This window comes from Eretmochelys imbricata, chromosome 10, assembly GCF_965152235.1.
Source record: "Eretmochelys imbricata isolate rEreImb1 chromosome 10, rEreImb1.hap1, whole genome shotgun sequence".
NCBI classification, from domain to species: domain Eukaryota; kingdom Metazoa; phylum Chordata; order Testudines; family Cheloniidae; genus Eretmochelys; species Eretmochelys imbricata.
Window position 1 is genome coordinate 38,906,248 of NC_135581.1, and position 21,144 is coordinate 38,927,391.

Genomic DNA, 21,144 nt, shown 5'->3' on the forward strand with positions numbered 1-21,144 from the left:
TGTAGAGCTGGTATACCCTGCTCAAGATAGAGCCTACATCAAGGTATCCATCCTGTGATGGGCTCAGTCACAGAAACCTGTTTGGGACTGCCACCTGATGCGCCTTGACTACCTCTGAGCCTGTTTTCTCTGCTAGCTTGGGACTTCAGTACCTTGCCTTGTTTGAACCAGATATGCTTGCCTGCTGCAAACACAGATCCAAGTCTGAACCACATCCCACACAAGCTGCAGGCTTAACTGAAAACAGCTGAAGAAGTACTCCTGTCTCCAGCACTCAGATAGCCAGCTTCCAATGGGGTCCAAATCCCAAATAAATCCATTTTACCCTGTATAAAGCTTATACAGGGTAAACTCATAAATTGTTCGCCCTCTATAACATTGATAGAGAGATATGCACAGCTGTTTGCTCCCCCTCCCCCTGGTATTAATACATACTCTGGGTTAATTAACAAGTTAAAAAGTAATTTTATTAAATACAAAAAGTAGGATTTAAGTGGTACCAAGTTATAATAGACAGAACAAAGTGAATTACCAAACACAATAAAATAAAACACTCAAGTCTAAGCCTAATACAGAAGGAAACTAAATGCAGGCAAATCTCACCCTCAGAGATGTTCCAATAAGCTTCTTTGACAGACTGGCCGTCTTCTAGTCTGGGCCCAATCTTTTCCCCTGGTACAGTACTTGTTCCAGCTCAGGTGGTAGCTAGGGGATTTCTCATGACTGCAGTGCCCTTTGTTCTGTTCCACCCCCTTATATAGCTTTGGCACAAGGCAGGAATCTTTTGTCTCTTTAGGTCCGCACCCCTCCTTCTAAATGGAAAAGCCCCAGGTTTAAGATGGATTTCAGTACCAGGTGACATGGTCACATATCCTGTGAGACCCCAAGCCTTCATTCTTCCCAGCCTGACTCCCAGGAAGGCTTGCAAATAAACAGAGCCATCTACAGTCAATTGTCCTAATTGATGGGAGCCATCAAGATTCCAAACCACCATTAATGGCCCACACTTTGCATAATTACAATAGGAACTCAGTTATATTTCATATTTCTAGTTCCAGATACAAGAATGATACATTTATACAAATAGTATGACCACACTCAGTAGATTATAAGCTTTGTGATGATACCTTACAAGAGACCTTTTGCATGAAGCATATTCCAGTTACATTATATTCACACTCATTAGGATATGTTCATAAAATCATCTCGAGTGCAACATCACACATCCCTCCCCTATTCCTCTCTTTTCTTCACTCCCTGTCTTTTTGAGTCTAGGTTTGGACAGACATTGAGAAGTTGCTCAGACTTGTGGCTCTCTCAGAGCATTGCATTTTATCCACACATAAGAGACAGGTTCTTATCTAAACTCATGTGACCAATAGGAATAATAGAGATAATGAAAAGGATAACAAACCACGGGGACTAAGAACTTGCATTTCTTTAACTCTGGACAATCACTCATCAAGTTCTCCCAGCTTTAACCATCATGGCCTGCACACCACCATTATGGTCTCACATCTCAACTGCCATTCTGACTAAAGTATTATCTATGCTTGGGAATAATCCCAGCTCAACCACTGGTAGCCAGTAATCGTGTGGCTGTACCATGTAGACAAGAGCAAACTAGAGTTGGCACTGATTGAACTAATTACAATTTATCTCACTGATATCCAGGGGTACACACTGACTAGTTCAGTTGGTGGAAACTCCTTTAGGTCTTGGTCTACATTTAGGAGGCAGCACTGATGTATTTTCATTGATGGCTGAGCTGGAGCTATTTCTGAGTGTGAATGACGGCTGAGAAGGACTAGACAGGACTCCCTTTGAAGATCACCACCAGTCAAATGGCTGTTGGGCAGTGGAGGGCCCTCACTTCTCCTGGGACATTATTTAATTTGGGCAAGCAAATGGCTGTTGGAAGAGCTAACTTCAAAATGTGTCTTGCTTCAGAATTTGGCCATCTTTCCACCCCTTGGCTCAGCTGGACAAAGTTAGCTAGGAGGGATCCTCCCAAACCTATCAGCTGCAGCTTGGATAAGGTTCAAGGACCAAGGTTTTTAAGGCCCGGTTTGACAAAGCCCTGGCTGGGATGATTTAATTGGGGTTGGTCCTGCTTTGAGCAGGGAGTTGGACTAGATGACCTCCTGAGGTCTCTTCCAACCGTAATCTTCTATGATTCTATGACATCCTGTTGTCAAGAGGATGGGACAGAGGTTGCAAGTATTGTAGAGATCAAGAAAGAAATGCAAGAAAAGTAGATTGTCCAACAGTATCTATTACCTATCCTGGAGCATGGAGCTTAAATAAGAGCATGGGGGTGTTTGGGTATGGGTTTTGGTTTAGGTCATCTCTAAATCGAATGATACTTCAAAGGCTTAAAGTATTATATTTTTACTGGAAACATATTCTAATATACTTCTCCATGTGGTAAGGATGCAGTGGGGCAACTAACTAAAAAAGGTTAAGAGGTGACTTGATCACAGTCTGTAAATACCTACATGAGGAACAAATATTTGATAATGGGCTCTTTAATCTAGCAGGCAAAAAGGTATGACATGATCCAATGGCTGGAAGCTGAAGCTAGACAAATCAGACAGGAAATAAAGTATACATTTTTATCAGTGAGGGTAATTAACTATTGGAACAATTTAACAACAGTCATGGATTCTCGATCACTGATAATTTTAAAATCAAGATTGGAGGTTTTTTCTAAAATATTTGCTTTAGGAGTTATTTTGGGAAAGTTCTATGGCTTGTGTTATACAGCAGATCAGCCTAGATGATCACAATAGTCCCTTCTGGCCCTGGAATCTGTGAATCAATGGACTCAAGGTTTTCTGGGATGGGGAATAAAGAATTCAACTTCCTCTCCTAAATGTAAAGTCACCTCCCTCCCTGCCCAATAGTGGGAGAGAAATTTAATATCCCAGAAAGAAGGGATACTGTCCTAGTCATATCGGCTTGTCCTAGAGTGAGGACAGTCATGGGGGATGCCTTGTGGCATTAGAACCATATGATACTGGGATTCCTGCCACATAATTTGGGTCAGATGTAAATCAGAGGACATGGGGACCATGATTCTAGCCCATGTAGTTATCAGCACTCAAATACCAGCTGTGTCAGCCAGTCATGCTCTCTTGGTTGTCAGGGTCTGTCCCATATGATGATCTCCTCAGCAGCAGAAGCCACCACAGCATTCTGCCAGGGCTGGGCACGCAGAACTGGGGCTGAGAGTGACTATGGGCCGACTTCGAACCATTCCAGCATCATCACTTTAACCTGCAGGTGGTGAGAGTGGACCTAGGGTTTCAGTGTTTGGGTTTTCACATCTGTCTCTTAATGCATTTTCTCATGTTTATTTCTTTGTCCCCTATAAATTATGTTCAAATGTAGCCAACTTACCATTGCTAAGTGTTAACTGAGGAAGTGCTAAGACTTGACCTAGGAATTGTACTTGATCAGACCAGTGGTTCATCTAATCCAGTATCCTGTGCCTCACAGTGGCCAGTACCAGATGCTTCAGAGGAAGGTGCAGGAAACATATCTGAAAGCTTTGCTCTTTTCCATTCTTTCTGACTCTCAAGCCTCCCTTTAGATTGTGAGCCAATCCTTTGTCTACCTAGCTTCTGGTAGCAGAGTCTGCAGAGTCAAACAAGGCCCCTGCTCTGCATGACTCTGGAGACTCTCAGATCCTGGCGCCTCTAACTAACTGCCTCAGTTCTTTGAGTTCTAACTGATTTTTCCTGTCTCTCTCACAGCATCTCCATAAATAGCCTAATCCAGTCTGGTGCTAGCTGAAAATTGTGGATCTTCCTGGAGCAGAGAAACTCCCACCCCACAGGTTCTCAGTGAGGTTAAGAGAGAAGCCTCTGCTGAAGAAGTCCCTGGTGGCTTTCTACTGGGTGGTCAATCAGCTGGCAGGTTCCCCATATCCAAATTGAATGATCAACTACAGGTGAATGTTGTCTTAGTGGCCATTTTTCTGCATTCAGGGCCAGTGTACGATCTCTGTCACACTTGTGTAAACCCCAAGTAACTCCATCCTAGTCAATGGATTTACACTGTTGTGACTGAGCTCAGAATCTGGCTCACAGTGTATAAGTGCACCATGCAGGCCTTTCCTATTATATGGTCTGCATTCATGGAATGCCGTGTATTCATTAAAAGGGCTGCACAAGCAGGATGAGAGATGGTATACAAGCAGTTTAAGTAAAAATTCTTTACTGCTTGATGGCCTAGTGAGTAAAATATTGTACTGTCTTGTAAAAGGCCTGAATTGGGGAGGAATATATTGTCTGTTTCTTGAGCAGGCTGAAACTAGGGGTGTTGTGAAGATGATGCTTAAGAGAGGGTGGAGGTGCGACGGGCGACCTCACTCAGGCCAGCTCAGGTGTATGCTGCTGGAGCATAGTCAGGAAGACTTGGGACAACACATGCACGAAGCATCTGATTGAAATGGGGTAAAAGAGATTAAATAGCCCAAAGCGTAACACAGTTGTCCCATTCAGCCAAACTAGCTGTTTCCATAGGCTGGGGTTCTCAAAGGAACCACAGGGAGTTAAGTGCTAGAGCTGGGTGGGAAATGGTTTTCCCATCTCTAGAGGGGGACCTAGAGGAGTGGGATAATAAGGAAGCCCTCCTTTTGCAATATGTAAATGATCTGTTAATTGCCACTGTGGGCTTAACCCCTTGCCTTAAAGCCACTGTGCGTCTCCTGAATTTTGTGGGACTCCAAGGATATCAGGTAGCACAAAGTAGGCTCAGATTGTTCTCCCGCAGGTACAGTACCTCGGGTTCTACATACGGCAGGGGGAACGCCAGCTTTCAAATAAAAGGAAGAAAGCCATATGCCAAGTTCCTATCCCGAGTAATCGCAAGCGGCTCAGAGCATTTCTGGAAATGGCAGGCTTCTGTAGGATATGAATCCCAGAGTTTGGACTATGGGCTAGACCCCTGTACAACTGTGTAAAAGGAGCAGATCATGACCCCTTTCATTGAACCCCAGAGGCTGATAGGGCATTTAAAATCCTAAAAAAAAAGCTAATGAAAGCCCCGGCTCTAGGTCTGCCAGATCTCTCCAAACCATTTCAGTTGTATGTACATGAACGAAAGGGGGTGGCTCTGGGAGTACTCACACAGCTGCTAGGGGCATGGAAACATCCGGTGGCATATTTTTCTAAACAACTGGACCAAGTAGCCAAGGGCTGGCCAGTGTGCCTGCGGGCAGTGGCAGCCACCGCCCTGACCCTGGCAAAAGCAGAGAAACTGACACTAGGGGGAACAATACAGGTTTTTACACCACACATGGTACGTGCTTTACTGGATGGTAAGGGCGGCCTCTGGCTCACACAAGCGCATATAGCAAGGTACCAAGCAAAGCTCTTAAAGAACCCTGAGATCACGCTGCAGCCTTGTCCATCCCTTAACCCTGCCACCCTCTTACCAGAAACTGAAAAACAGAAACATAACTGTTTAAAAATCATAAATACCCAATATTCTAGCCGCCCGGACTTGAAGGATGTGCCCCTCCCAAATGCAGATTATGAGTGTTACACTGATTGTAGCAGCATAGTAATAAATGGGCAAAAAAAGGCGGGTTATGCTATTGTGACCCTCAATAACACCGTAAAAGCTGAAAGTTTGCCTGCTGGGACCTCTGCCCAGTTGGCTGAGCTAGTGGCCCTGACCCGTGCACTCAAACTGTCCAAAAAAAAAAACGGGTCAATATTTTTACTAATTCCAAATATGCTTTTAGTGTGCTGCATGCTCATGCTGGCCTGTGGAAGCAGAGGGGAATGCTGAGAGCCCAAGGCTCCCCAGTCAACTACGGGCCCCAAATTCTCCGGCTTCTAGAGGCAGTGCAACTCCCTTTGGAAGTGGCAGTGGTACACTGTAAGGCCCATCAGAGGGAGGATCAAGATGTGGCTGGGGTAATGCCAGGGCAAATAGAGAGGCAAAGCATGCTGCCACCCTGATGTCCCCTCAGACTGAGAACACCTATATGTATGCCCTTATCCCATCAGTGGGGGAGCTCCCGACCCCTCAGTATTCTGGAAAAAAGAAACAGCTAGCTGACAAACTTGGTCTCCAGGAAAAGGAGGGGTGGCTTCATTCCCCGGAAGGGAAAGTCCTCTTACCAAAGGGCCTAATTCTGCCAATATTACAAAAATTATATCAAACCACTCATGCTGGGAGGGAGGCACTTATCCAACTAATGGGAAAGTACTTCATAACCTCCAAACTCAAACCCCTGGCTGCCCAGGTACAGGCAAAATGCCTAGTCTGTCAAAAAAATAACCCCCGACCAGGACACCCAGTACCACCAACGGCCCTAGAACCCACTCCAGGCCCCGGATGGGTGTGGTAAATAAACTGTACTGAGTTTCCCCGGACCCAAGGGTTTACGTGTCTCCTTGTTATAGTGGATAGATTCAGCGGATGTTCGGAAGCCTTTCCATATCGCAATTGCACTGCCAGGACAGTGGCTCTCAAGTTTGTTAAGGAAATTATTCCTCGCTTTGGACTTCCCCAGTAAATGGAATCTGACAGTGGAACACACTTCACGTCAAAAATCGTCCAAAGCATCTCAAACGCTTACAGATTCCCTGAAAACTCCATACACCCTAGAGACTGCAAGCCAGTGGGGTAGTGGAGTGGACCAATCAGACCCTTAAGCGACATCTCTCGAAAGTATGCCAGGAGGCCTCCCTACAGTGGCCTGATGCCCTGCCCCTAGTTCTGCTCTGCATCCGTGCTCTCCCAAAGGGTAAATTAGGGCTCAGTCCCTTTAAAATTATGTTTGGAAGGGCATGGCCTATGAATGGTACACCGGTTGTGTCAGGGGGAAAGTGGAAATTGGGAAATGGGTTTCTGTCTCAGTATATGTGTTCCCTGTCTGCTGTTCTTTTGTCTCTTCACAGGTATACTAAGGATTCCCAGCCTCTACCCTTGGACTCGCCCATCCACTCCCTGCAGCCTGATGATTCAGTGCTCGTACGTACCTGGAAAGACGAGCTGCTCCAGGAAAAGTGGAAGGGACCCTATACCGTTCTGCTGGTCTCCCACACGGCAGCAAAGGTTGAGGGACACAAGAATTGAATTCATTATACCCGGCTGAAAGCGGTGTCAAACCCCCCCACCCCGGCTGAAAGGTGGACCGTGCATTCAGCCCCCTCCACTGAGAATCTTGGACTAAAATTACTGTTTAAACAGCAATCCGCCAAAAAGGCAAAAGAAAAATAAATGAAGGGGTATATTTTATTCCCCCTCTTGGCCATGTGCCTAACCGGTACTGCTGTTTCAGGCATTATACCCGTAAATACCTGGCTGGCACTGGCCCAGAGTGCAGTGAACGCAACGTCGTTCTCAAAGAACCTTATTCTCAGAGAGTAAGGCAGCAGCTCTAGCCTTTTCTTTAGTTGGTATCTCTGGGCTTGTGGTGCATAATTATCATGCAGTAGAGCACCTTGCCAGCACAGTGGCAAAGGCCATTAACTTAACCTCAACCGTCCTGGCCCAACTCTCACATGAGTTAGGGGAAGTACGTCAGGGTATGCTACAAAACAGGCTGGCTGTGGACTATTTGCTTCTACGCCATGGTCACCTATGCCAGGAGTTTGCAGGCATGTGTTGCTTTAATATAACAGATGCAGGGCCATCCGTAAAAGCTGATTTACAATGCCTAAAGCAGCTGGTAAAGGGCATTCATCAGCAAACTGGGAAAAATTGGCTAGACTCTCTATTTTCTGGTTGGGGCCTTTCCCCGTGGCTAACTGAGTTGTTTAGCCTATTATTTAAGTTTTTTTCCCCTGTATTAATCATGTTATGTTTACTGTATTATATGTGGTCCCGTGTAAAAATGCTTATTTTGCATAGTTTTAAAAATTTTAATTTTATGCATAGCCCGCTAATAAATAAATAAAAATAAAAAAACTCAAGCAATAAAAATAAGTATTCTCAAAAAAGGGAATTGTTGAAGACCCCAGGGCATGGCCACTAGTTAAGTTGAGGGGATAGAAGGCCATAAGAGTCGAGGAAGTCTCCCTGCTGAAGGCCTAAGGGCTTCTTCACAACCCCCCTTAATAGAATTCAGGCCTGGCTGGTTTAAGTAAGCTCTTTTGCTCTTAAAACAATGTTGCAGCCGCAAATAATGCCTTATAGTGTAAGGTTTGCTGACGCCAAGATAAAAATAATAGGAAAGAAACAACTACAAGGCCAGACAAAATGTGCTGGTTGTTTAAGTTGCTAAAAATGCTTATTAAAGGTTGCAAAAAAATAAACATTGTTGTAACCCATATAAGGAAAGCAAAGTATTTGTGCAAAGTTTTAATTGGCTAATGTGTAGAGCAGTAGCATTAAAAATATAAAAATATATATAATAACCTGCTCTGGTGTGCAGAATTTAAAATTCTATTCTCCCTGTACCTTGTTTGCAGCTGCAAATAAACTTTTCTGCTTCTCCACCCCATTATAATTATTAAATAAAGCATACTGGGTAACAAACCCCTGCTGTTGTTTTGCCTCTCGGCACTGGGTGCCGGCAACAACACTATGCGGTTCCACTGCTCTGTGCTTGTTTCCTGAGCCCAGAATTGGTGTTCCCCTGTATCAACCAGCCCCACTGCTGCCATGATGTCCCAGTTGCCACAGCCCATGCTTTCAGAAATGTCTGGGTCCATGTCCTCACAAATGTCCTCGTGCTGGCGTCTCTTAGCCAGGTTCTGCACATACTGCAGAATACTGTGTGAGGTGTTTACAATGCTCACAACAGCAGTGGTGAGCTGAGCAGGCTCCATCCGTGCTATGGCGTCTGCATGGGTAACCCAGGAAAAAAGACGTGAAACGATTGCTTTCACAGAGGGAGGGAGGGGAGACCGACGATATGTACCCAAAACCACCTGCGACAATTGGAAGCTTAACCCAGAATTCCAATGGGCAGCGGAGACTGCGGGAACTGTGGGATAGCTACCCACAGTGCACTGCTCTGTGAGTCAATGCTAGCCACGGTATTGAGGACACGCTCTGCTGAATTAATGTGCTTAGTGGGGACATACACAATCGACTGTATAAAATCGATTTCTAAAGATTGACTTCTATAAAATCGACCTAATTTCATAGTGTAGACATACCCTTAGTTATTTAAAAGAATATGATCAGATATGGGAAGAATATGGGAAAGATACAATAAATATACATGTGAGATGTTTACTGAGACCCTTATACAGCAAAGAGGGGGACCTGCTGAGCTTTCCTTTGAAACCTCTGGTACATGCCATGGGAGCAATCAGGATACCAGACTGGATGTGTTATTCATCACTTCTTCTTTGGCAGTTCCTAGGAGCAGGTGTAATCATTTGCTCCACCCCATAAACAAAATGAAAACCACACCCTCTAGCAACCTGAGTTGATAGCAACCCTGTCTATGCCATCCATAGAGAAAAGAACTATTGGCAGATAAAGATTTTTGTCACCAAGATCCCATCTCTAATTCTTTCTTTGCTCCTCAGTCATTGCTTACTCAGTACTGGGCAAAGATCCTGGCCCTTCAGCACCGACTGTATGAACACATGGATCTTAGGAGTGCCATGGAGAGTGAGAGCATAGGCACCCTCCGAGAACAGGTCCAGTGCCTCACCAATGAAAACGTAAGTGTGAAATGCAAATTTGTCTTCAGTGCCTTTTCTGCATACTGAGTCAGGTATTTTGAAAACTTGATCCTAATCGCAGGATGAAAATGGCAACTGACAACTCCCTTTCCAATCTGTTAAAGCCACTGTATGCAGAAAGCTGTGTTTTCTCATCATGTAAGCTGTTTGTTCTTCCCTTCCCCGAACCTGCCTATCTGTGCAGTGCTGTGCACGGGGGAGAAGATCTTGTTTCTGCTCAGTATAGGGAGTCACTGACGTTGTTGTGTGTACCCAGGTGCAGCTGCAGGATAGGAACGAAAGACTGTACACAAAGCTTGGAGAACTGCAGGAGAAGATGGGGAATCTGGCTGGTTCCAAAACGGATTTGTCATCCAGATTGGTCTTCAGCAAGGAGGAGAAACTTAAGGTAATGCATGCATCTTGGGAGCTGGAGATACTTGAGCTGTTGAACCCCACTGAGCCCAGAAATATATGGGTATGTAGAATCCTTGGGAAATGTAAAGATATTCTCCCTGAAGGTCTATAAAAACATGTGCACTCCCCAACAGCCAGGGCTACTCTACTTATTCCTTATAGGTAGCCGTGTTAGTCTGTATCAGCAAAAAAATCGAGGAGTCCTTGTGGCACCTTAGAGACTAACAAATTTATTTGGGCATAAGCTTTTGGGGGCTAGAACCATCTGATGAAGTGGGTTCTCGCCCACGAAAGCTTATGCCCAAATAAATGTGTTAGTCTCTAAGGTGCCACAAGGACTCCTCGTTTTTATTCATTATAGTTACTTCTGCTGGGGAAGGCTAGGACTGGTGCACAATGTCAGCTTCCAGATAGCCACTATTCCACATCACGTCCTTCTGGAAAAGGCTGAGACGTCTCAGAATGTGTATCACTTAATCTCAAAGTTTTTACTTGTCCTTTATACTCTTCCTCTTTGGGGTTATGAGGGAATCCAGTCTTCGGCATCTCCACAGTTCTCAGCTGATGTGTCTCCGCATCAGCATATTTTAATATTAAGGTGCAAACCTCTTCTCAGCCTTACCTATGGAGCTGTGGTCAGTGCCGCCATAATAAGCTGGTGCTCAGATCACAAGAGGCATGTCTGCTTGCAGATCTCTTTTGTGCTTATATTTTTGGTCTAGGCCTGTTGGCATAATCAGTAACACTGAAGTGTTGGCCTCAATGGCAGTCCCTGAACTTTAACTGAGGCCTTGTCTACACTACGAAATCAGGTTGAATTTATAGAAGTCGGTTTTGTAGAAAGCATTTTCATACAGTCGATTGTGTGTGTCCCCACAAATGCTCTAAGTACATGTAGTCGGCGGAGTGTGTCCACAGTACCGAGGCAACCGTCGACTTCCAGAGCGTTGCACTGTGGGTAGCTATTCCACAGTTCCCGCAGTCTCTGCCACCCATTTGAATTCTGGGTAGAAATCCCAATGCCTGAGGGGGCTAAAACATTGTCGCGGGTGGTTCTGGGTACATACCATCAGGGCCCCCCTTCCCTCCCTCCCTCCCTCCCTCTGTGAAAGCAAGGGCAGACAATCGTTTTACACCTTTTTTCTTGAGTTACCTGTGCAGACGCCATACCACGGCAAGCATGGAGCCCGCTCAGCTAACCGTCACTGTATGTCTCCTGGGTGCTGGCAGACGCGGTACTGAATTGCTACACAGCAGCAGTTTATTGACTTTTGGCAGCAGACAGTGCAGTCTGACAGATAGCCGTCATCGATGTAGTCCTGGCTGCTCTTTTAACCGACCTCGATGAGGTCAGGGGCGCCTGGGCAAACATGGGAGTGACTCAGCCAGGTCATTTCCCTTTTAAGTTTCGTCTCATGGCAATTCAGTCCTACCGGCAGTGCACTGTCTTTTAATCAGCAGCCAGCAGAAGATGATGGCCAGCAGTCATACTGCACCGTCTTCTGCCGAGCACCCAGGAGATGAGGATGGCTAGCGGTCGTGCTGCACAGTCTGCTGCCAGCAAAATGTATAAAGATAGATGAAGTGGATCAAAACAAGAAATAGACCAGATTTGTTTTGTATTCATTTTCTCCTCCCTCCCTCCATGAAATCAACGGCCTGCTAAACCCAGTTTTGAATTCTATCTTTGAGGTTTTCAGCTCTATCTTTGAGGGGGCCATTCTGTTTCTCACAAAGCCACCCCCTTTGTTGATTTTAATTCCCTGTAAGCCAACCCTGTAAGCCATGTTGTCAGTCACCCTCGTTCTGCCAGACCAACGGCAAACAATCGTTTCGCGCCCTTTTCCTTGGATTGTCCAAGCAGACGCCACAGCACAGCAAGCATGGAGCCCGTTCAGCTCACTACAGCAGTTATGACCATTGTAAACACCTCGCGCATTATCGTGCAGTGTATGCAGAACCAGCACCTGAAAAACCAGGCGAGGAGGCGACAGCAGTGCGGTGATGAGGACATGAACACACTTTTCTCTAAAACCACGTTCCCCTGCAATTTGGAGATCATGGTGTTAATGGGGCAGGCTCATGCCATGGAACGCTGATTCTGGGCCTGGGAAACAAGCACAGACTGGTGAGACCGCATAGTGTTGCAGGTCTGGGATGATTCCCAGTGTCTCCGAAACTTTTGCATGCGTAAGGGCACTTTCATGGAACTTTGTGACTTGCTTTCCCCTGCCCTGAAGCGCCAGAATACCAAGATGAGAGGAGCCCTCACAGTTGAGAAGCGAGTGGCAATAGCCCTGTGGAAGCTTGCAATGCCATACAGCTACCGGTCAGTCGGGAATCAATTTGGAGTGGGCAAATCTACTGTGAGGGTTGCTGTGATGCAAGTAGCCAATGCAATCATTAAGCTGCTGCTATCAAAGGTAGTGACTCTGGGAAATGTGCAGGTCATACTAGATGGCTTTGCTGCAATGGGATTCCCTAAATGTGGTGGGGCTACAGACGGAATGCATATCCCTAACTTGGGACCGGAGCACCAGGGCAGCCAGTACATAAACTGCAAGGGGTACTTTTCAATGGTGCAGCAAGCACTGGTGGATCACAAGGGATGTTTCACCAACATCAACATGGGATGGCCGGGAAAGGTTCATGACGCTCGCATCTTCAGGAACTCTGGTCTGTTGAAACCGCTGCAGGAAGGGATTTACTTCCCAGACCAGAAAATAACTGTTGGAGATGTTGAAATGCCTATAGTTGTCCTTGGGGACCCAGTCTACCCCTTAATGCCCTGGCTCATGAAGCCGTACACAGGCACCCTGGACAGCAGTCAGGAGCTGTTCAACTATAGGCTGAGCAAGTGCAGAATGGTGGTAGAATGTGCATTTGGACATTTAAAGGATCGCTGGCACAGTTTACTGACTCGCTCAGACCTCAGCAAAACCAATATTCCCATTGTTATTGCTGCTTGCTGTGTGCTCCACGAGCTCTGTGAGAGTAAGGGGGAGACGTTTATGGTGGGGTGGGAGGTTGAGGCAAATCGCCTGGCCTCTGAATACACGCACCCAGACACCAGGGCAGTTAGAAGAGCACAGCAGGAAGCGGTGCGCATCAGAGAAGCTTTGAAATCCAGTTTCATGACTGGCCAGGGTACTGTGTGACACTTTTGTTTGTTTCTCCTTGATGAAAACCCGCCCCCTTGGTTGCCTCTAAATTCCCTGTAAGCCACCCGCCCTCCCCCCTTTGATCACAGCTTCCTTGCAAAGGAAATAAAGTAACTATCATTTAAAAAACATGTATTCTTTACTAATTGATTATAAAAATAGGAAGATAACTCACAAGGTAGGCCAGGTGGGGTGTGGGAGGAGGGTAGGAGGGAAGGAAAAGGCCACTTTAAAATTTGTTGAATGCCAGCCTTCTGTTGCTTGGGCTGTCCACTGGGGTGGAGTGGTTGGGTGCCTGGAGCCTCCCCCTCTGCGTTCTTGGGCATCTGGGTGAGGAGGCTATGGAACTTGGGGGGAAGGAGGGCAGTTAAACAGGGGCTGCAGTGGCAGACTGTGATCCTGCTGCCGTTCATGAACCTCCACCAGACGCCGGAGCATGTCTGTCTGATCGCGCAGTAGCCCCAGTGTTTCCTCATGCCTCCTCTGATCTTCCTGCCGCCACCTCTCCTCACGTTCATCGGCCACCGTCCTGTTCTCTGCTATTGTGTCCCTCCACGCAGCTCTGTCAGTGCCGGACGACTGCATGAGCTCAGACAACATGTCATCGCACGTGCGTTTTTTTCGCTGCCTTATCTGAGGTAGCCTTTGGGACGGAGGAGGGAGGCTTGAAACATCTGCAGCTGCTGGAGGAGAAAAAGGGAGTGAAGTATTTTAAAAGATACATTTTACAGAACAATGGCTATACTCTTTCAGGGTGAACAACACTATTCACATTACATAGCACATGTGATTTTGGTACAAGGTCGCATTTTGCATCTTATATTGAGTGCCTGTGGCTTTGGGGTTAGAGATCACACACGCAGAGCCGGGCAACAGAATTCAGCTTGCCAGCGGCCATGGTAAGCCATAGTCTTTCGGCTTCTGTAACCTTCATAACAGCAGCCCCCTCCTTTCCCATACCAAGCAAAGCCTGTTGAGTTGGCCATTTAGTACTGCAGTTTTCCTGTTAATGTGCAGCAGCAGAAACCAAACTAACCCCTCCTCCCATCCAATTCTCTGGGATGATTGCTTTTTCCCTCCCCCCACCGCCTGGCTGGTATCAGGGAAGATCCCTCCTAGCCAAACACGAACAGCTCAGTGCCAATGGACCCCCTCCCACCGCGTGGCTAACTGTGGGGAGGATTTCTTTTCAGCCACAGGCAAACAGCCCAGTAGGAACGGGCACCTCTGAATGTCCCCTTAATCAAATTCCCCTATTTCAACCAGGTTACCATGAACAATATCACTCTCCTGAGGATAACACAGAGAGATAAAGAACAGATGTTGCTTGAATGCCAGCAAACACCGGGACCATACGCTGCCAGGCTTTGTCATGCAATGATACCAGATTACTTGCTACTAGCATGGCGTGGTAAAGTGTCCTACCATGGAGGATGGAATAAGGCTGCTCTCCCCAGAAACCTTCTGCAAAGGCTTTTAGAGTACCTCCAGGAGAGCTTCATGAAGATGTCCCTGGAAGATTTCTGCTCCATCCCCAGACACGTTAACAGACTTTTCCAGTAGCTGTACTGGCCACGAATGCATCCCAAGTCCTCAGGGCTACTTAATCATTAAAAAACGCTTGCTTTTATAACATGTATTATATTTAAAAAGGTACACTTACCAGAGGTCCCTTCTCTGGCTTCGTTGGGTTGGGAGGGTATTTCGGTCAGGGTGATAAAAAAATCCTGGCTGTCGGGGAGAACAGTGTGCTGTGTGCTCTCGTCAAGCTCGTCCTCCTTCTCCTCATCTTCTCCATCTGCAAAATCCTCAGCCATGGCAGAGAGTACCCCATCATGGGAGTCCACGGACAAGGGTGGGGTAGTGGTGGCGGCCCTCCCCCCCTAGAATTGCATGCAGCTCAGCGTAGAAGCAGCATGTCTGGGGCTCTGTCTCGGAGCGTCCGTTTGATTCTTTGGTTTTCTGGTACGCTTCTCTGAGCTCCTTAAGTTTCACGCGGCACTGTGTTGTGTCCCTGCTGTAGCCTCTGTCCCTCATGGCCTCTGAGATTTTTTGAAATGTTTTGGCATTTCGTTTTTTGGAACGTAGTTCTGATAGCACGGATTCCTCTCCCCATACAGCAATCAGATCCAGTACCTCCCGTTCAGTCCATGCTGGAGCTCTTTTTCGATTCTGGGACTGCATGGTCACCTGTGCTGATGAGCTCGCCTGGCCAAACAGGAAATGAGATTCAAAAGTTCCCGGGGCTTTTCCTGTACACCTGGCCAGTGCATCCAAGTTCAGAGTGCTGTCCAGAGCGGTCACAATGGTGCACTGTGGGATAGCTCCCGGAGGCCAATACCTTTGAATTGCGTCCACACTAACCCTAATTCAAAATGGCGATGTTGATTTCAGCGCTAATCCCCTCGTTGGGGAGGAGTACAGAAATCAGTTTTAAGAGCCCTTTATGTCTAAAAAATGGCTTCGTTGTGTGGACGGGTGCAGGGTTAATTCGGATTTAATGCTTCTAAATCCGACATAAACTCGTAGTGTAGACCAGGCCTGAGGCTCCAGACCATTGCTGGAGGCTAGCCTGCTTTCTCTTGGCCGCATACTTAGTCCCGATTCGGTCGCTGCTCAGGCAGAACAACCATTGTCTTCAGTGGGACATTTATCTGAGTGAGACTGAATAAAGACTGTAGGATTTGGCCCACAGATTGCAAACATAAATATGAGGGCTTCTCTTTTTCATACACCTTGTCAGGCTGGCTAGTCTGGCATTACCCTAGAAAACTGGAACAGGCACATACCACCTTTGCAGTGAAGGGGGAGTCAGAGTCTCTTGAACGGATTCTACATGGTAAAAAATCTCTGATTTCTAAAGTAACTTTTTGAAGAAATCTTACCTCTCATTGTCCCTGAAACCCCACTTATGTCCTGTGGGCCCTACTTTCAGGAGACTGGAATTTCCTGTTGTGGATTTCTGTACCTGAGATTACAGTGCAGTCTTATTTGTGTGTCTCACAGATTTCTAAGGACCTCATTGATCTCCAGATCGAGACAAACAAAATGAGAGAGCAGTATGAGGCAGAGAACTTTGAACTGAAAAATATGGTATGTGACACTATAATACTGCATTACATTCTGTATGCATTAACCCATCTCTGCTGCTCTTCATACTCATCCTCTGTCAGATACACTGACTCTAGGATTAGAATCTTTGGTGTGCACTTAATACCCAGTTTATCCCGATCTCTTGCTAGAGCTGTCATTCTCCCTTCACTTGCATGAGCATTAAAATGCACTCCCAAACTTGTGTCACTTATGTGCTAAGCCTGATGAGAACCTGTTTTGCCAAGTGAAAACCTAGAAATGTTGCACTGGCCCACCCAGTTCCCGTTGTAGAGTCTAATTGTGCCTCGTGCACACTGTAGATCCTGACCCTGGAGAACCGTATTCTGGAGTTGGAGCTCCATGATGAGAAGGTCACTGGAAAGCATGATGCCCTACAGGAACGCCTGCACACTGTGGAGACCAATCGCAAAGAGCTGGCTGATGAGTACATCATTCTGAAAAGCAATTATATGGCCCTGGGCAAAGAACATGAACAGGAGGTGAGTGAGACCTGCTAACCTGCTGAGTTTTCCTCACAATGCAGGCTTTGCTCTCAGTGATGCTGCCCTCCTCCTCCTCTGTGCACATGCCTGCCTGCTGCCTCTTCAATTTCTACTTTGCTGTTGCTGGAGAACATCCTCCTATTGGGCCTGGGAAAGAGCATGAATGTGAACTCCTCACAGAGGAGCCTTATTTGTTAGTGCATGAACCAGGATGTGTAATGGACCATGAAGAGAACAGTGAAACTGACTAGACATAAAATATTGTCAGAATAAACATATTGAATGAATGGAGAGGGATTTTTTGGGGTACTTTCTTTTAGTAATCTTAGTTTCTTTTACCCATGGGAGGTATGCAATTTTCATGTGGAAATATGATTTTCAAGTTGACGGTGTCCCTTTAAAATTTAAATTAGAGTTTTAATGGTATAGTAATAATACTTAGTATATTCATCCAACGATTTAAGAGCACTTTACAAAGGTAGGTAAGTGTCAATAGGTCCATTTTACAGTTAGGGAAATAGCAGCACAGAGATTAAGTAATTTTCCAAAAGTCACACAGCAAGTCAGTGGCAGAGTCAGGATTAGAAACCTAGGGTGAAATCCTGGTTTCATTGAAGTCAATGGGGCCAAGATTTCACCAGTAGTCTCTTGACTTCCTGTCCTCTGCTTTAACCACTGGACTCACTGCCAGAAGCAAGTGATTTTGAATTAGCTAGTTGGGACTAGTCACAATGTGTGGCTTTTGCTCATTATTTTTTCAGTACAGATTTTTCAAAAGGAGTCTCAGGTTCAAAACCCGCAGTGATCTCCTCAGGACACAATGAACCTCTGACACTCTTCTAATTATGAGCTGTCTGTGAATTTGCCAGTGTGTTGTCATGGCTGCTTGGCCCAAAAGCATCTCTGTGAGCTCATTCGTGAGCTCTTGTAAATAACAGGGAGAATCTCGGAAGCATTATGAAAACAATTCTGTGTTTCTATTCACAAATTGCTCTGTGTCTGTCCAAGGGAAATGAGATTGGCTGGATTGGCCGTTTTAGCCATACGGCCCTTTTGGAAAAGTCTATCCTCTAAGATGTCAGTCAGTCATTTTGAGGCTGTTAGCAAATTTATTGTAAATCCTCTTTCAAATCAGTTAATCTGTGGCCTGCACTCAGCCCTACCCTTTGCAGATGTGGGTGTGTGGATTTTGATGTTGGCGGTATGCAGATCAGCCATTGCCAGGCCCCCAAATGGCCATGTAAACTGGCTACATACTGGGCCATCCACCCTGAAAGGCTCAGGATTGCTGTGTAAGGGAGACGGAGAAACTTCTGTTGTGATAACTGGGCCTACAAATTTACCTTGTGAGCTCAGCGAAGGAAGGAAGGAATTTAAATTCATAAGATGTCCCAATACTAACAAATGATGATGGGGAAAGGTGCAAAAGGGAGATAAAAAGACTGAATTAGTCCGAAACAAAAGGCCTCCTGACATAGCTCAAGGACTGTACCTGGTAAACAAGAAAATGTGGATCCAGAAATCAATTAACCAAAATCGGTGTGTCAGATATTAGGCCTAATTGGTGGACAAAAAATGGGGAGATGGACTATTCCAGCCATCACACCCCTTGTGGGTCCTTGAAGAAAGAGGCTTTGGGAGGAAAGTACAGAAGAACAGACAGGGATTACTGGAGCAAGCTTCACCATAATAGCTGCCATCCCCACTGTTTCCTGGGACTCCAGACCTTCTTCATTCTAGTCCTCAGAGATATCCAGACTGGCCAGAGAGAGCGACCCTGATGACATTGCCATCTCTTCCAGTTCCAGCTGAATCCCAAACACTGCCTGGGTTGAAACAGGATTGAATTATAACAACAACAGCAACAATGACAGCTCCAGCCCATCTAAACTAACTTCTTCTCTTTGGCCCCAAGAGTGCAGTTATTTCCATCTCAGATACCATCTAAGAATGTGTCAGACCAGGAGGGTGGGCATTCCTTTTAAAACCTCTCTCCAACGGAAAAGGGAATGGGGATGTTGTTACAATGAAAGTCTTATTTCATACTTTACATTTCAAACCCTTTACCTCTTTGTCCTTCTTCTTTGTCTTTAACAAAAGGTTAAAAGGATTTTTAATGGTGTTTGCCATGGCATTAAGCAGGCTGAGGTCTCTGTATACCAAACCCAGATCTTGTTTAACACCGTTTAATGTTGGATAGTGACTGCATTAACACCTTTGGCCCATGTAGTCCATCTAAATCAATACAACACTTCTCCTGATTTATGGAAGATGCTGTGGGGTTCTTCAGGGGCACTGGGGGGTTGTGCAACTTCCTCAAAATAGCCCTTTGCAAATTCCTGGTCCTGTCTCCCTGTAGCTATCCCCATAAAGCAAGATCTCATGTAGCCCTTCTGTTCCTTTTACAGCTGTATCTCTCATTCGTTTGTCAGTCTCTCTTTTCTCCTCCCGTCACTGCCTCAACCCACCATATGCTATCTTTTAATCACCCATTATTGAAATGGATGACTAAGGTTACCAAAGCATCATATCCTCCAGGATTCAGCGCATTGGTAACAATTACTCAAACTTGTCCCCAATCAAAAACCCCATCAGCATTTTGTTATTTAATCCTCCCTTGAGACATGAATTCCCTCAATATTCACTCCAGATCCCCTGTAACTGAGCCTTTCTAGTTGAGATGATGTTTATCCTTCCAAAATGTGTACTGGCACTGCATTGAATCTGAATGGTTAGGTGGTGCTGTGGGTTAATCTACTTCTGGAGGTCTGTGTTCAGTTACAATAAAGATCAAAAATTAAATGACTTGGATGGCATCAGCCTAGTTCCTAGAGGACATCTGTCCATTTTTTGTAACACCATTCAATCTGGTTAGGAAAGGTCCAGGACTGGAATAGTAAGGTCACGAGTGAGGGGCACTGGCAGAGCTGCGGGGGTCAGGGAGAGGATTAGCAGGAGGACCTGCAAGTCCTGAATGAGGTGCACTGGCAGAGCTGTGTGAAGACTCCAGAACTGGAATAGCATGGATGCTGCAGGGGAGAATTGAGGGACATTGGCAGGCTGTGTAAGGAAAAATATCACACAGCAACACCTCTGCTCTCTCTAGCTGGTTCTAGACAATGATACCAGTCCTGCCTTTCCATGAGAATTAAATAGTTCACCACCATATTCAGACAGGTGAGAGGAAAAAAATCTGCTATCAGAGGGATAAAAGTGAATGCTTAGTGTATATAAAGAACTGCATGTGCATGCTGAATAATACGCACTGAGAGCTGGAGAGGGGAAATCTCAAGAAATGAAACACCCTTCTTGTTTTACTTTGCAGGTTGCTAAGAACAAAGAGTTGAGCATGGAGCTACTAAACCTGGTCAACACCAGGAGCTCCCTTCCTCAGTCATGGAGTAACTACTCCCCATCCCAAGCCCTGGCCAATGAAACCTTGGCCGAGTTGGAAAGGGTTCGGGCTGTGGTCCACCGCCTCTCTGCCCGGAAAGTGAAGGTATGGAACTTGTCTGGCCTCCTAGGTAGTCTGATCTCCTTGCTTCTGCCAAGGAGGGAAGAAATAGCTCAGTGGTTTGAGCATTGGCCTGCTAAATCCAGGGTTGTGAGTTCAATCCTTAAGGGGGCCATTCAGGATCTGGGGCAAAAATTGGGGATCGGTCCTGGGGGTTGGACTAGATGATCTCCTGAGGTCTCTTCCAACCCTTATATTCTATGATTCTAAGAGACCAGAATCTGACTACTGTCCTGTTCTGTTTTTTTAAATCAGCCAGAAGATATAGTTGCCTCTGAACATGAACGTCGAAAACTGGAGAGACATGTGAGTGTGCAAGACTGCATGTGTATCTGAGCTGTGTCCGTGTGATTATTTATTGTGTGGGGCTCATCCTCCCTGTTCACCCTTCCCCCATGCAAAACATCTGTCAGATTGAATTTGGAGAATTGCCTACACATAGTTTCTTGAGAGCTGTGTAGTTACCAAATGGCATGTACTCTCTCTGGGTTTTTGTTAGAGAACTGGATTTGCATTGTTTTAAAAAGTGACTCCTGCAAGGAAAGGCTGCGGCTGGAGGAGCTGGGAGCTTCCCCCAGCCATTTTCACTGGGCAGATATAGACAAGAGTTTTAAAGGAAGTGGGTCTGTGTTACCTGCTAAGTGCATATTCACCATAATCTCTCAGAAGGGTTGGCTCAGTGGTAGCACCTCTGCACTGCTGTGCAAGAGACTTGGGCTCAAACCTCTGGCCCATTGTCTTGCCCCCAGAGCTGGGAGAGCTGCACAATCAATCCACATAGTATCAGAATCACAGAATATTAGGGTTGGAAG

The 21,144-nt window shown here is 46.0% G+C and overlaps 1 protein-coding gene across 8 annotated transcripts in view; it reads left to right on the plus strand.

The window, feature by feature from the left end:
• CCDC78 (coiled-coil domain containing 78) overlaps window positions 1–21,144 on the plus strand; it is a 69,716-nt gene that overhangs the window by 20,217 nt on the left and 28,355 nt on the right. For 3 of the 8 annotated variants that reach the window (XR_013347388.1, XR_013347389.1, XR_013347390.1), the window contains exons 1-7: window positions 6,179–7,077; window positions 9,507–9,644; window positions 9,922–10,053; window positions 16,229–16,315; window positions 16,636–16,815; window positions 20,144–20,317; window positions 20,588–20,638. Coding sequence is in view for 5 of the 8 variants with exons in the window: in XM_077829131.1 (XP_077685257.1) it covers window positions 6,796–7,077; window positions 9,507–9,644; window positions 9,922–10,053; window positions 16,229–16,315; window positions 16,636–16,815; window positions 20,144–20,317; window positions 20,588–20,638 (1,044 nt within the window). In the remaining 3 variants the exon portion in view is untranslated. Of the gene's footprint in view, window positions 1–3,153; window positions 3,286–3,758; window positions 3,956–6,178; window positions 7,078–9,506; window positions 9,645–9,921; window positions 10,054–16,228; window positions 16,316–16,635; window positions 16,816–20,143; window positions 20,318–20,587; window positions 20,639–21,144 lie in introns of those variants that run through there. The other 5 variants (XM_077829131.1, XM_077829132.1, XM_077829135.1 and 2 more) reach the window with 4 other exon arrangements.